Here is a 14,792-nt window from a genome sequence, read left to right on the forward strand (position 1 = left end):
GCCTACACAGTTCCTGACAGTTTGACAGTTGTCTTTACTTCATTTTAAAATGTAACAGGGCAAAATCAAACAATAGCTAGGAGCGAAACCTAACATGGAGAAATCTTTTGTTAATAATATTTTTTTTCAATTTCAGAACTCACCTGGATACATCTGGTTACCTATTCCTACTCCTCACAGTCTGTCTGTTGGCCATTGAGGTCACCATCTTTGTAGGGATGGAAAAAACAGACAAATGGGTAAGTCAAACTGTTTTGGAATGATGCTTACAAAAAATTATAACAATGGTATCATTGCATGCATGCAACAAAGCATAGTGTTGTTCAATAGGGTTTTACATTCAATCTGCATTAACATCAATTTGACATTGATTAGATTAAATTACATGTAATTGATGGAATAGACAAGATAGGGCCATGATGGGTAAAATATGGCTTAAAAAATTAAATGTCATGTAAGAAGTTAGTCATAATATGAAAAACCTTGATATTAAATGATACTAAAACATATCGAAAGTTTAAAAAAAGGTTTGTCAGGAGAGTAGTCTGAATTGAGTTACAGCACAGTATGCTGCCTCGCAAATTGAACTCAAAGTTGCTGGCTATGGGACTTTTCCAACTATGACACGAGTGCAGGCATCAGCCCTCCCCAAATGGTCGAGGGCCTCTTGTGCCATCTTTGCACACTGCCAAGCCTTTCTCTGGTGTCCCACCTGTGCCATTAGGCCAGGGCCCTGCTAGAGCCTTAATCAGCCTTGTCTCAGACCTTCCCAGGGGCAAGGAGGTAAATAAGTACCTGTAGGTAACCCCTAAAGCGAGCATTCCCGGCAAACCATGTCCGTTAGATGACATCTTTTCTCATATATATAGCACACTTTTTGTGTCAGTTTTGTTTGTGGTTTCTGTTATGTCATTAAAGAAAATTTTGAAATAAGTCATGAGAAACTGATCTTTTTGCTTTCATTATTGGTGTTTCCTTTGTTAATATTTTAACCATGGCCAGAACTAGTTTACGTTTCTTAAGTAATGAGAAAAATGCAAAATTACTGGTATTGTTAGCTCTGCATAGCTAATGAGGTAGCAAAGCATGCTGGGAATGGTTTCAGATTGCACCTTGAATTAAAGGTGGCACTCATCAATAATACTTAACCCTCCCAGAATGACTCTTGCCATGTCTGTGCATTGATACAGGCCTTAGAAGATTAAGCGAACTTCAGGTATACAGTAGTGATAGAATGTAAACTGACACCATTCCTCCACAGTATGGCCGGTACATCTGCCTGGCTGTGTCTGGCCTCCTGCACTTCCTCCTGCTGGCTGTGTTCATGTGGATGTTGGCGAGGGTGCTGCAGCTCTACCGAGACGCTAGTCTGGCCGAGGGCCCGGCACCCTGGGAGAAGTACTGCATTCTGGGTATCCTCCTGCCACTTGCTGCTGCTGCTGCACCTGTCATCTTAAATTATGATGATTACAAGGACATGTCCATGTGAGTAACCTTAAACCACTGAAAACGACTTACATGGTTCTCAAGCAACAACGACCAGCAGCCAAACATACTTACATTGCTTTGACTTAATAGATTTACAGTAGTGTTTTAATGCTCCATTTTTATGATGTATTGGTAATATCACTGTGACAATGTATGCCTCTCTTCACTGTTAATTGTTAGAGTTTTTTCTTTGAATAGCTGCTGGCTGCCAAAGACTCACTATATGGAGTATGCCTTTATCGCACCCGCAAGTTTTATCCTGATGGTAAGTTTGAAAGTATGAACCAGTTGTCAGTATTTACTTTCATCCTAAACTTTAAGTAAAACATATTTCTATGCAATGTCAATGGCAGCTCTGATAAGATGATTTAATCATTAAGGATGTCAAGGTGTGGACAAGTGGTTCAAAAATCTTTTTCACTTTGATGCCTACAATTTTCGTCACAGTTGTGAAGAAGATTTGCGATCTATGTTTAAACAATATTCCTATGATTATTGTAATACTGTATATTCAATTTGTTTTTGTGAATATCTCACACCTTTACTCAGGTGTCTGCAATCATCCTGTGTGTAGTCATCCGACAGAGCAACCTGACCGTATCCAGGGCCAAAACCACAATCCCTGGTTTTGACATCACTGAGTATGTATCATATCAAACCAATAGATGCATCTTAAAAGATTTAAAGCAGTTGGAACATTACAAACTAGACAGGATCATACAGCTGTGTTTTACCTATGTACAAGGTTAACAAACAGTGGTGTCTACAAATTTTTCGTCTTCACATTGATACAACTCTACTATAACTAGTTGTGTTGAAACGATTCATTATTTCATCCTATACAGCATGACATCTTGAAATAGACAAACTGAAGTGGCAGCTTTAATCCAGCAAAAAGATAGCTATTATAGTTATGAACATATTTCCACAGGGATGAAATTGAGAAGACTGTGTTGCTGCTCCCCTTGGTTGCTGGCACCTGGCTAGTGTGGAGTTTTGGTTTGCACATGAACTCCATACAGATGGACTTTGCATACGGTGCTCTCAACATACTTCAGGTACTAATCTCTAGTTGTTTGGGGGCAGTCTTTTGATGTCTAGGTTATAGTGACAGCATCTGGTTCTTACTTTATATTTGTTAACAGTCTTCAGCTGCTAGACTAAGTTATCTATCATTTTCTCAGATTATAACCTTTCTTTTAATGTGCAATATTTTTTGTTTACAGGGATGCTACATTTTCATCTTTTGCTGCTTGAAGAGTAGGGAGGTAAGAAGTATAAGTTATTTCTTTCCAAGATTTGATTCTTGCTTTGTCATGAAGCTACATTTGCGATGTGTACATTTGGATGTGTTCTTGTCTCTTGTAGGTGAGGGTCTCCTACTACAGAAAACTGGGCATACCAGTGGAGAGGTCCACTTGGGCCACACTGCAGGCCAGTAAGCAGCAGCAGGCTAAAAAGCCAGTCTACATCCCATGAAGATGCTGTCATCATGCATCCTATTTATTTGTCGATGTTTACCCATATTATGCATGCTTGTGTTAGAGACAGAAATGTCCAAGGACTGGAAGAGGGACTAAAAGGAATTTGTATTGGATAAAGTACTGTAGTTCACTTTGTCTTTTCGGTACCAAACTTTCACAGTCTGAGAAAATTTAACTTGTTCTCGGAACTAAATGTTCACGGTGAATGAATTATTTATCATTGTCAACTATAGTTTGTTCTCAGTAATGATATGTTCACGTTACAGTCGTCACCGTGAAAACCATGAACATAAAAGTATATTGAAAAAAATCAGGAATTACAGTAACTCTCACTGCATTTATTGTTGTGCACACATCCTTAATTTGTATTATACACAATAAATCCACTTGTCTTGAACTGCAGTATCCAGTATGTGATGTATTTTTTCTTCCAAACTAGTCTCCAACAGTCTACATAACTTGAATATGTGAAATCTAGACCTGATTAAGTGACAAGCAAAGCAATTTGTACCAAAAAGAAGATACTTCAGTGCCCTATCACAGAAACAAAAGCATGGTTGTTTGACAAAGTACAGGGACATATTATTGGTCAGGGTCACTCTTGGGGGAGTAATCGATGACCTCAGTTGGGGTCATGGGGATGTAATGGTACAAGCCATCCCCTCGCTCCTTCATCAGGTAGTCCACCATCTTATGTTTTTGCCTATGAGGGAAGGGAAATCAGCATATTACTATGGTTGCTTACTTAACAGATTTAAAAAGACTTGTTATGGAATGCTACAATAAATAATGCTGCTGTGTAACTAAAAGATATAGAATTATCACTGTGATGAAGAAACATTTTAATAATTTTCTTTCTTGGACAAAATGGGTCCTAATCTTTTGATGACCTCTATTAAAGCACAACATACAAGTACAATGTAGGTCATTGCAAGATGTCATCTGTACAACAAGTGTTGTTCTCTACTGAATCTTTCCACATGTAAATATATCTTCCAAGTTTATAAATCATTCAGTCTACTGTAACTAATATATTTATAAGTAGCTCATATATCATATGAGTTGCATCCCACCTCTGTTTTCTACTTTTCATTGGTCATATAAAGCATCACAACAAAAAGGTGCAACACAAACCTCCACTGCCTCTTCTCATTCTCAAAGTCAATCTTTGCACACATCTTCTCATAGACCTCTTGGTAGGGCGGCATGAAGTTGCGCACGATGAACCGTGTGATGGGGTGCTGGAGTGCAGAACAATAGGCAATCAAGTCAGAGCAGTATGGCAAGCACTTAACATTCCACACTAATCCACAGGGTTGTGTGTGCGGAGCTCGAAATAATTTTTTTCTGTCTGCCTGCCGGTAACTTTTGAAATTACCTGCACCAGAGAAATGTTACCTGCCCCCAAAGTGGACCAAACAACCTTATGAACATACTTTAACTTATACACCTGTTTACTAACATAGTTGGTAAGGGAATACTGCCTTGAATAGAAACTAAAAAAAGTTTACATTTTGATGTACTCACAATAATAATAAACTATAAGTGATCATCATTACACAATAATACACAGTGTATAGCCTGGTGCAGGTAGACATCAGAAATACCTGCACGCCCCAAGTTTTACCTGCATTGACCAGCATGTGCAGGTTTTATTTTGAGCGCTGGTACGTATATATGGTTAACATTTTGTGTTGTTGTCTGCAAGGACAATAATGTCCAAATCAGTAACACTAACAGCTACGACAATAACAACTACATGCCCCAAAAGCAGCAACCTCAGTGACAGTCTGTCTGGGTTTATCCTGTGATACCTTCAAAACTTAACACAGTGGAACAAAAACAATACATGGACTGGATATTTCAACAAAGAGGAGTACTAATTACTATGCATTACAAATTTGTTACTGGATTACACACTGAAACTTTGAGTGAAACCTGTGTACTTACATCATGGTACTCATAGTCTTCAGGTTCGTAATCTTCAGGTATCTCTGACAGCTCTGCTGGTCCTGATGGTGATATACATGTATGCATTATTGAAGTGCAATGCTGTTAGCTTGACTGTTTTTTATCTCGCAATGGGATTCCTTGCACAGATGTCAATAAAAGCAAAACTTTGCATTACTAGCATGCACTCACATGTTGAATGACACAGTCTCCAAGATATAAATTCATATATTCTAGATGTCAACATGTACATGTACACTGTACTCACCAATAAAGACATTGATGAATGTGATGATGATCAAAGCTGGGACACCAGTCAGAGCATAGTATTTAGCCTGCATAGGAAACAACAGTAACAACAGTCTCAACAGTTTCACAGAGTGCAAACTGCAATGCAATGCTCTACTCAGTAGTCTAGAAGTCTACCTTTAGAAGGGCCCAAATGCTAGTAGAGAGGCTTTTTATTGTAATAATCATAATTTGAATCCCTCATTGACCATATTGGTGGGTAACTGGCATCAGCAGTAGCATGTTGGTGTATTTAACATGTGTACACTGTACTTCAACATGGTGCAAGTGATGTCAAATAAAGAGCTGGTATTGTACAAGTGGGTGTAGATTATTTGACTTCCTTCATGTAACATGAAACCCCAAAAAGTATTCGAATGTCGGACGACTCGGACCATTACCAACTCGGCCCAGTCAACTCGGCCCATCTGCCGGGACAACTCGCACCATCCCCCCTGGACAGCTATTTAATTGATTTTTTTTTTCGAAAATGTAACCCCAACACTAGTTTTATATGTATATACTCTGAAATGAGAAAACTGTAGGTTGGATTGATTGGGTAATTCATCGAAGTTTTCGGCATTCCAGGCGGCGCACATTAGGTCGTTGACCCCGAAATACGCAGCGTGTGTGGACACGTGGATAGGTGTGAGGCGCTTCTAATAGAGGACAGTAGTAAACTTTATCATTACTTGCTCTTCGGAATAGTTTTAGACAAATAAGATGTGGGTATTGATCAGAGTAGGAGTCATTCTTGTTGAAGATTAATTGCTAATTAAGAATTTTTTCAAGCCGACCGTGTCCACTTTGTTTTAATATCGCGGTTTTAATATCACCGGCGCCCGCGGTACATATGATACTAGATCAAAGGACCGCCACTCTGTATGACCATAACTTCTGACATTCTAGTAGTAGCAGCTGTGGACAATCTTTATAATACTAGTACAAATGTACCAAGAAATGTCAAATTAACTTTTTTTCAAAAGATAAGTAATTTGGTCCGACTGGTACCCGACTGGTCCGAGTTGACCAGGGGGGTGGTCCGAGTTGACCAGATTTTCAATGGGCCGAGTTAGTAATGGTCCGAGTCGTCCTGATTCCAAAGTATTCTAACATGTCGATTTGGAAAAACGGTTTAACCCTTCGAGCCCGATCAGCCACCCCTGGTGACTTGCTGTGTTGAGCCCGATCAGCCACCCCTACTGACTCCCCCACTAACTCATTTGCAAGGCTATCGGCATTCCTCGGTATTCCCCGGGTGGAATCGGGAAACAGCCTCGTTTTCATGTGCAGGGGATTCCCCTTTGATGGGGGAGGGTTGAAGCTGTAGTTTCGGAGTTTTTGCCTTGTTTTTTTTGCTCAAAATCACAATTTATTGATTGCCAATTATGCTGAAGAACGTAGAAGGGGCTGTGGCACCACTGAGGAAGAGATTGACGATGTTTCTAGCACTGGAAGTTGATAAAAACTTCGGCATTTTGACGGTCATTTGCCGGTCCTGTACCATGTGGTAGTATTTACAAGCCTTTGTTTGGTTTCTTTGCCGTGAAAAAGGAGTAGGTGGGTGTTTTTGGTGTTTATTATAAAGGAGTGAGGGCCATGAGTTTCTGAAATTGTTTTCAAATTATTGATCCAGCCAAATTTCTGCTTTGTATTTGTTTTTATTCACTTATGGGGGAGGGCAGCATGTTCAGACATGTATTTACACTTTGAGATAGCAATGTCTGTTTTGGTTTTCCTCCAACTCATAATTTTGGTGAAATTTTCCTGGTCAAATATTAGGGGAACACTGATAAGGCCCATCTTTTTACAACTGGTCAAGGCTTTCGGTACTATCTTTGCTAGCAAGAATAAAACAGTTACAGTAACTTACATACATTGTTTGATGTTTTTATTGATTCAGGAATAATAACAAGGCAGTCTAGGATAGTTTTCAGTGACTTGTTGAAATATTATGAGACTTTGTGGGTGATGTTATATACATTTCAAATATTTTTCGAGACTTCAACAAGAATTTTTTCTGCCCTTTTTGCAGTATTATTCCTTACAAACTAGATACAGTCTTTATCTTGATATATTCATATTCTACAGGTTCTTAGCTTTTCAAAAATGTATAGTTTTACCTACCTAGCATTAATATAAGTAGCAAGTATACCGAAGTCACGGGTTCCGCACTGGGCGCCCAGTGCGGAATTCGTGGAGAAAATGTCGTCGGCACTCGGGGCCCAGTGCGGAAGAAACTTCAGCACAAGAATTCCAGTGCGGAACGGCTTTGTTCGAGTGCTAAAGACCCGTCAGCACTGGAATTCCAGACCTAAACTTGTCTCGGCACTCGTTTTCCAGTGCCGAACTCCACCCATCACTCGGTTTCTAGTGCTGATCTCCGCTCAGCACTCGGTTTCTAGTGCGGAAGGGTGGTTCAAAGGTCGTTCAGTACTGGTTACCCAGTGCGGAGGTCATTGAGCACTGGATAACCGAGTGCCGACCTACCTAAGTCACGGGTTCCGCACTGGGATTTCTAGTGCTCGGTGACTTTTCGGCACTAGAGGCCGAGTGCTAAGACCACTTCGGCACTAGAAGCCGAGTGCTACTATCATTTAAAGACCGTCAGCACTGGGTTTCCAGTGCTCGCGTCCAAATCGCTACTCAAAAACATAGTTGACATGCAGCAGCGCGTACTCACCTTACGTTATGACGGTCACTTTAGTATTTTAAATCAATTTTGCCCTAGTCTTGTCTCTGTCGGAACTCAAAACAGCATGTGTGTATCACACGCTACATCCTACATGTATAATGTTATGTATATGATGACCTCATGTCAACAGTGTGTCAACTTCGTTCCCTTTTTCTAAATTTCACGAAGAAAAAAGGGCAATAAATTACAGCTCCCTTTTGTCGTGTTTGAGATGCATCATTTGTTGATGCGTGGCGGCTACAGACAGTTTAGACAGTTCTACTTTGGTACTGTACTGTTCTTTGAAAACCCGACTCGGATATTTCCACCCATACGCAGCTTTCTCGGGCTCAAGGTGAACGTTTTGTTACACTTCTTTTATGTATTATAGAGATAACTTTATTGCACAACAATTGTACGAGGTACAAAGTATGGCATTATATGTGTACCACCTTCAATACGTAATGTTATCAGCAAACTATCGTCCTGAGAATAAGAACCTGCCGTTGCGTATTATTCGTTGTTACAGAAATACCGTTCCAGCTTTTAAATCCATTAAAAATAAACCACACTGACAACTTTTTTTAATGTTTATTTCTTCAAGATTTGTGATAGATATAGCCCTTTTTGGAGTAGTTGTGTACCACGGTTTTAATGCGTAATGTAATACAATGGTATCGACCAATGACATTTAGTTACCCTTTGGCCCGGAATTGTAAATAACGTAACGAAGGCTGGCCGTCAGCACTCAGTTTCAAGTGCGGAATATTTGTCGTCACTGGTTTTCCTGTGCGGAATATTTGTCGCCACTCGTTTCCTAGTGCGGAATATTTGTCGTCACTCGTTTTCTAGTGCGGAAGGTAGTCTCAGCACTCGGTTTCTAGTGGTGAATAGGGGGTTTTCAGTGCTGAAGTCGACTCACCACTGGACACCTAGTGCGGACGTAACTTCGGCACTAGACTTCTAGTGCGGAAGGCCCCTTCCGCACTAGACACCGAGTGCTGAGAGAGGAACCCGTGACTTCGGTAGTTTTGCATATAAGTATCTTAACATGCCACAAACAGTTCGTAGGTTGGCGCGCTGAGGACCGACAATTTTAGCAACGATTCCTGTATGCGCCGAAAATTTTACCCCGTCCTCTAAGGGTTAAGTCTTACAGTTGCCAGAACAAGGTTTGGAAACAGATTTCTTTTGTAATCTTTGACATAACAAAATTTTAGCCTGTGTCTCACAAACATGTAAGCTGTGTGACTTACCACATCTCTTAGGAAGAGTCTCTCGTGGTACTTGGGTGGTGTGGCCCAGAAAAATTTCTTTGTTTTAGGGTAGTTGAAGTCTGCCCCTGGGTACCGTTCTGGGTTACCTGTGATGTTCCGCTTCTGACCTAAAATAGCGTAACGTTAGGTCAAGTTAGAAGTAAGCATAGAAAAATGACGGAAAAGCCACTAATCAATCCTCGTTCCGGGTACTACAGAGCATATTCTAAACTTGTCACCATACTACCTAAACGAAACTAAACCACAAAAGTTGATAACGTCGACGTAAGATGGAATACGATACCCTAAACGACCTTGTTCCTAAAAATGGCGGACACACGCGCAACATACAACATAAAGACTGCAGCCGTAGGCGTAAAATAACGGTGTTATGACATCAGATGTAACTTAAATATCTACCTTTGCAGTTCTTCGGACTGACTCTTAGCTGCAGGCTGTTCTGGATCCCACCTTTTGGTGAGAAATGAGACTGAAAACCGCCTCTTTGCAAAAGTCGCAGAAAATTCGCCGCCATGTTGGAACCAGGCGACTACTACTGCGCATGCGAATTCACTTCTCATGAATAGCGACATCTAACAGCTGAGAACTGAAGCGCAACAGAGGGACAATTTAACGACATATGCCTGGTTGTGTATCCTTATTCTACTATCATCAAACACGCATACATATACTGTATTAATAATACAGTATATGTATGCGTGTTTGGGGTCAAGGAATTAACACCTGAACAATTGATGGACGTTAACGTCTAGTGAAACAATGGACATTAAACAAAGACAACAACATGTTCTGAATTAGTTGATTTGTTTCTTCCTATGGTTTCCCACGAGGACGGTCTTCTCTTCTTCTTGGTATGATCTAAGGGGAAAGTTGCGTGGTTTCTGTTATGATAGATTCCATGGCCAAGCAAGCAGATTAATATTTCCTTACATCGGAAGGTTAACCTTTCTTCCAAAGAAGCTTAGCTTAAAGGCTGACTGGAACGTTTTTTTTTCACATTGCACCGCATTCACTATGATACGTGATACACCGGAAGACTTTTCATCGAGATATCAATCATATTGCTTAGAATACCACTCCCTTCCTGTGCATGTATGTACTACTGGTTCAATAAACAGTACAGCTGCAGGACAGTAGCTAAGTGACAGGTGTATATTTATATTGCTATGCCACATCAAAACTATCAGCAAAAGTCCACGATCTCCAACCCAAATCCGGTTCATTCCAAAATAAAGCTGCTAATAATCTTCAGTCCTTCAACACAATCATGTGCAAGTTTAAAAAAAAACACCTCATCACCCGTTTCCGCAAACTACATAGCAGACGTAGGGGGATCAGAAGATCAAGACCCCTAAGCCGGCCTATACTTTGGCTACTCAGATTTAAATGATCAGGCTTTGGGTAACTGTATAATACTTGTATAATAGTCTCGAAATGATGATATAGCACGTTCAGATCGCTCGACACTATTTCTATACTTCTTGCAGCGAGGAAAACGGAACCCAAACTAGAGTCAGCTAACATGCATGCGAAATTACTAGCCATTCTGGCAATATAATCAATGGGGCGGTAGCTACTGAGACTTGAGCTTGTGTCCACTTTTAAGGCAAGATTTACTACAGATAAACGAACAGCTGCGCCACACGGCCCACAGTATGCCTGAACAGGAGACCAGCAGGAAAGCAGCCACATCAAGTAGGTAGTACTGGTACCACGGCAGCTCCATGGCGCGTGCGCGGAGATGAGGCAGTCCCCCGTATTTGATGACGTGTTCTATCCACCAGACGGCCCGCTCCATGGGTGACTGGGGCTGGTCACGGTGTAGGCGGGATAGGCGGGCTGCTGTCTCTTTGTACCTATTAGAAAAATGTGGAACAAATATATCAGCATGTGTGGAATATTTGTCCGCCATTTCATAATTTATCAACTATATTGTCTACGTATATGAATATATTCTCCAAGCAGAGGTATAGAGGTTTATAGCCCAGGGCCTTTGCTTTGGTGGTCTTTGGTCTCACCTAACCTCTTCCGTAACCTGCACAATAGCCTGGTACAACTGCTCTGTGGTGATGGTGTCGAAATCCAGCTTAATGCCGACGCCATGTGCCTCTATCCGGGCGGCATTTCCCGGCTGGTCTCCCCATGTTGGAAGGCAAACCATCGGCACCCCGTGATACAGGGCCTCGTACACACCATGTGCTCCGGTGTGAGTGACAAACGCTCGGGTCCTTGGATGACCTGTGTGATGAAGACATGCATGCAGTGCATCGCATTTGGTTGAATGATGACGATGCGGTGAAGTTTATTATATGGATAACGTCCGCACACAAAATCGCTCAATGTGCCCCAGTAACAAGTTGCCACAATCTAAAAAGTATAGAGTTAATAGGAAGAAGATAGAAGCCTGAAGGTATATATCAACTTCGCATTTTTAAAAGTTTTGTACAGGGACATACACCACGTTTTGTCTATCCCAATTTTTGTTTCAACATTTGTCATCTCTTCATAATCAAAATCAATGCATAATCATCTCCCGACACTCATGCTGCTGATCGTGCACGTGGTGAAGAAGCTATTTATCGTTATAGTGGATCTCCAAGCAGATGTAGAAAGACAAAGTTGGCTCTTGGTTCCGCGGTGCGTGTAGAAAGGCTGGCTGCTCAGCGGAACCAGATGCATGAGAACCATTACGACTTTACCTTTATACATCTGCTTGTTAAATGCAGTATGTATGAAATCGATCCTGAATGTAGTATGTATTAGATTCATGTTATTAGCAAATAGTCTGTAGCAACATTCTGGATTTGTTTCACATCGATGCATCATACACTTTGTTCCTTCGAACATTGCATAACCTTCATCTATTGTTACTTCCACTACTAGTATATTGCTAGTTGCCTTATACATTATAACGTTACCTAAGTTTACCATACATTGTATCCGTTTTACAATTGTTGTGCAATAAACTTTGACTTGACTTGACTTGACTTGTTATCAAAATCGACGTACCTAAGAGGTCGTTCTGGGGCAGCCAGTCCATCAGTCTGGTGTTGTCCCCGAGGCCGGGTGGCCGTTTCCCTCCGTATCGCCACACCACCTTCTGCCGGAGCCGGGAGAAGGCAGATGCCAAGATCTCGGCTTTCTCCATAGGCATCGTCTTCACTATTGACCCAAAACTGACGACAATGACTCCCTCATTGCCAGAACTCTCCATAAAATCCTCCATTTCCTGCCAAACCCAAAAGTACACATTACATTGACTTGGATAAAATTTATTCAAATACATACATGTGGTGTACATTGATGTTATTTGTAATAATTCCCACAATAAAGAAATATTGCAGGCATGAATGTACCTGAAACATACTCTAAATTTTATAATAGATTTGATTCGGCATGACAGTCTATCAGCTCACCATGGAAAGAGGCTTGCTTTCCCGAACATGTAGTCCACCCACGTGCACGATGTTGGGCATGGTTGGACGGGGGAAGTCTAACGGGGGCCGCCCCAAGACGGTCCCCGTCGTAAGACGGTACGGATTTTTTGCTGATCTTATTATCCATAAGTACACCATGTTTGTTGCCACTGACTATGCTGATTACAAAGGTAAATAAACCAAGTCCATGCACACAACTTTAATTTGCATTCCAAGTATACTTTAACATATTTACTTCATGTTTTTTTAAGAGCAGAATTCTAACAGTAATGTTGACAGTGCTGAATCACTGCGGTCGCCGGCCTCTGCGTATTGGCGGCTCGTGTCGCTAACTATACGAACTCATCCAAGCAGTCAACTCACAACTGCCATGATACACATAAATAAAGCTCCATAAAACACTATGAATATGGGTCTTCAAATGTTTGTTGAGTAGAAAAGCAACCAAAAGGAAGCGACATAAACATTGCCACCATTGTACTCCCAAGGGAGTGTGGCCGTGAAGGTGGCAGACTAGAGAACGCTCCAAAGATTTATTTGACTGTAACAAATGATTCGTGCTGTCTATGAAAATAAGACTTGACAGAGAGATGTAGATGATATTTTCATATAATCAGACAGAGTTTTGTTGATGTTGGCTGTGTCGTTTGTTCGTAATAGTTTTTTAGTCGGGCATTCACAATCAGTGCATTCAGCCCATTGCCCGTAAAACATCAGCTTGATTGTTCTAGGTACAGCCTTCCTCATGTGAGACAAGAAGTACATACAGTCACGATTTTACTGTCAAAAGAAAGCTAAAATATCATACTATTAATTTTTTTCTGTGTACTTAGATTTACCACTTACATCTAAAGAGAGCAAAATATAAAAAAAGCGTACCGAGTTAGGCACACTGTCCAGCGTAGCACAAAATTGGAAGGTTACATACACGAAATTGTCTCTCAGTGTTTGCCGCTTGTAACACGCAGCGCGAAAGGTTCATGAACCACATGAATGCATTTCTTATTCAAGTATGTTGTTCAAATCTATGAGTAAAAAATTCAGTCATCAAAATTTGACCACTCTCAGGCAACTAGCGATGGAGCGCCATGAGTTTGAGCGCAAGAAAAAGCGTACCGTGTTGGGGCACCTCCCGTTAGTAGGGAGTCTGTAGTGTACAGCCAGACGTCTGTGCGCGACACGACGCTCTGAGTGGACTCGTTCTGACTGACATACTTCTGAGCTAAGTCGTCAAAACCACTCAAAACTGTCCACTGGAATGCTGAGTTTGTTAAAACATCTATAAGGGCATTTGACATTCGCTCTAGAAATGTCATTTTGTCAGTAAAACTTGAGTATGTTGATGGAACATAGGACCGAGGAAGGATAGCACCCGTTGCCTTTGCGTCAAGATTAAAACGGTCGAAGCGCAGGATGGCGATGTGGGGAATTTTCAGTCGCGCCGCGATGAAAGCCCCACAGGGGAACATGGGATCACTCACTAGAACATTATACTGTGATCTTGGTAGAAGACTACTCTTACTAAGCATCAGGTCACAATGTTTGACAGCATGTTCAGACTCCAGCATGGATAGCCGAATGACGTGAAAGACGGAGAGTTTTCCAACAGTGGATATGTATTTCCGTCGGACCTCAGTCAGCCTTGCCTGCGAGTGAAGATCCGGGAATGTCGAGTACCGAAAGTCAGGTCTCTCCGCTTGTCTTGTAGCGACCATGTCCTCCGGTACAATTACCGTGACATGATGCCCTTTGTTCACTAGCGCTTGCCCTACGGTCGCCATAGCGAACCACCGACTGGCTGAAAACGGCGGTACCACGAAAAGAATCTCCTTCCCGTCGACATGTGAGGCATTCAGGAGACCCAACAAAGTTGGTACCGTGACCGCAACACGTACAAACATAGAAAACTCCATGGCGAGTAAGTTACTCCTGATACCTCACCGATCAAATAGACTTCATGATCATGTGATTTGGGGATCAGTAGCCTCGTTTTTCATTAACAGACAAGTCGGTATAGGTTATCTTACGGTCAATAAGAACGCTGACGTCATGAATACAAATATTAATTTTTCAGAAACTAAAATTGTTGAATCGTTTTGTTGGTCTACTCGGATGGGTGTTGTTGGTCGCCTCTGTCTAACCTTAAGAAACTCATACTAATCTAATAATTATAAAGTCGCTTTTTATGCCGGAG

General features: G+C 41.3%; 3 protein-coding genes across 3 annotated transcripts in view; 1 reads left to right on the forward strand and 2 right to left on the reverse strand.

The window, feature by feature from the left end:
• The window catches only part of LOC118430301, a 25,709-nt gene extending 22,213 nt beyond the window's left edge, over positions 1–3,496 (forward strand). The window contains exons 43-49 of the mRNA XM_035841046.1: positions 137–239; positions 1,262–1,485; positions 1,687–1,753; positions 2,038–2,129; positions 2,420–2,546; positions 2,715–2,756; positions 2,857–3,496. Of these exons, the coding sequence (XP_035696939.1) occupies positions 137–239; positions 1,262–1,485; positions 1,687–1,753; positions 2,038–2,129; positions 2,420–2,546; positions 2,715–2,756; positions 2,857–2,967 (766 nt within the window). The 3' untranslated portion in view covers positions 2,968–3,496. The remainder of the gene's footprint in view (positions 1–136; positions 240–1,261; positions 1,486–1,686; positions 1,754–2,037; positions 2,130–2,419; positions 2,547–2,714; positions 2,757–2,856) is intronic.
• Positions 3,296–9,744, reverse strand: LOC118430382 (NADH dehydrogenase [ubiquinone] 1 beta subcomplex subunit 5, mitochondrial-like). The gene is made up of 6 exons (XM_035841236.1): positions 9,561–9,744; positions 9,141–9,268; positions 5,191–5,257; positions 4,923–4,984; positions 4,107–4,213; positions 3,296–3,675 (listed from the first exon to the last, which is right to left on the reverse strand). The coding sequence occupies exons 1-6, from the start codon at positions 9,673–9,675 to the stop codon at positions 3,555–3,557; spliced, it is 600 nt and encodes a 199-aa protein (XP_035697129.1). The 5' UTR covers positions 9,676–9,744; the 3' UTR covers positions 3,296–3,554.
• Positions 9,745–9,845: 101 nt separating this feature from the next.
• LOC118430132 (UDP-glucuronosyltransferase 2C1-like) lies at positions 9,846–14,511 on the reverse strand. Its single transcript, XM_035840842.1, has 5 exons — positions 13,728–14,511; positions 12,578–12,654; positions 12,171–12,390; positions 11,180–11,399; positions 9,846–11,017 (listed from the first exon to the last, which is right to left on the reverse strand). The coding sequence occupies exons 1-5, from the start codon at positions 14,509–14,511 to the stop codon at positions 10,735–10,737; spliced, it is 1,584 nt and encodes a 527-aa protein (XP_035696735.1). The 3' UTR covers positions 9,846–10,734.
• Between the last annotated feature and the right edge of the window lie 281 nt (positions 14,512–14,792).

The sequence above is a fragment of the Branchiostoma floridae genome, chromosome 14 (genome assembly GCF_000003815.2).
Source record: "Branchiostoma floridae strain S238N-H82 chromosome 14, Bfl_VNyyK, whole genome shotgun sequence".
NCBI lineage: Eukaryota > Metazoa > Chordata > Leptocardii > Amphioxiformes > Branchiostomatidae > Branchiostoma > Branchiostoma floridae.

Coding starts and splice junctions, on each gene's coding strand:
- LOC118430382 (XM_035841236.1), bottom strand. CDS start 9,675: ATGGCGGCGAATTTTCTGCGACTTTTGCAAAGAGGCGGTTTTCAGTCT. Junction 9,269..9,560: donor CAGTCCGAAGAACTGCAAAG/GTAGATATTTAA, acceptor ACGCTATTTTAG/GTCAGAAGCGGAACATCACA. Junction 5,258..9,140: donor GACTCTTCCTAAGAGATGTG/GTAAGTCACACA, acceptor TTTCCTATGCAG/GCTAAATACTATGCTCTGAC.
- LOC118430132 (XM_035840842.1), bottom strand. CDS start 14,511: ATGGAGTTTTCTATGTTTGTACGTGTTGCGGTCACGGTACCAACTTTG. Junction 11,400..12,170: donor GCCCCAGAACGACCTCTTAG/GTACGTCGATTT, acceptor TTCATCACACAG/GTCATCCAAGGACCCGAGCG. Junction 11,018..11,179: donor CAGGTTACGGAAGAGGTTAG/GTGAGACCAAAG, acceptor TTTTTCTAATAG/GTACAAAGAGACAGCAGCCC.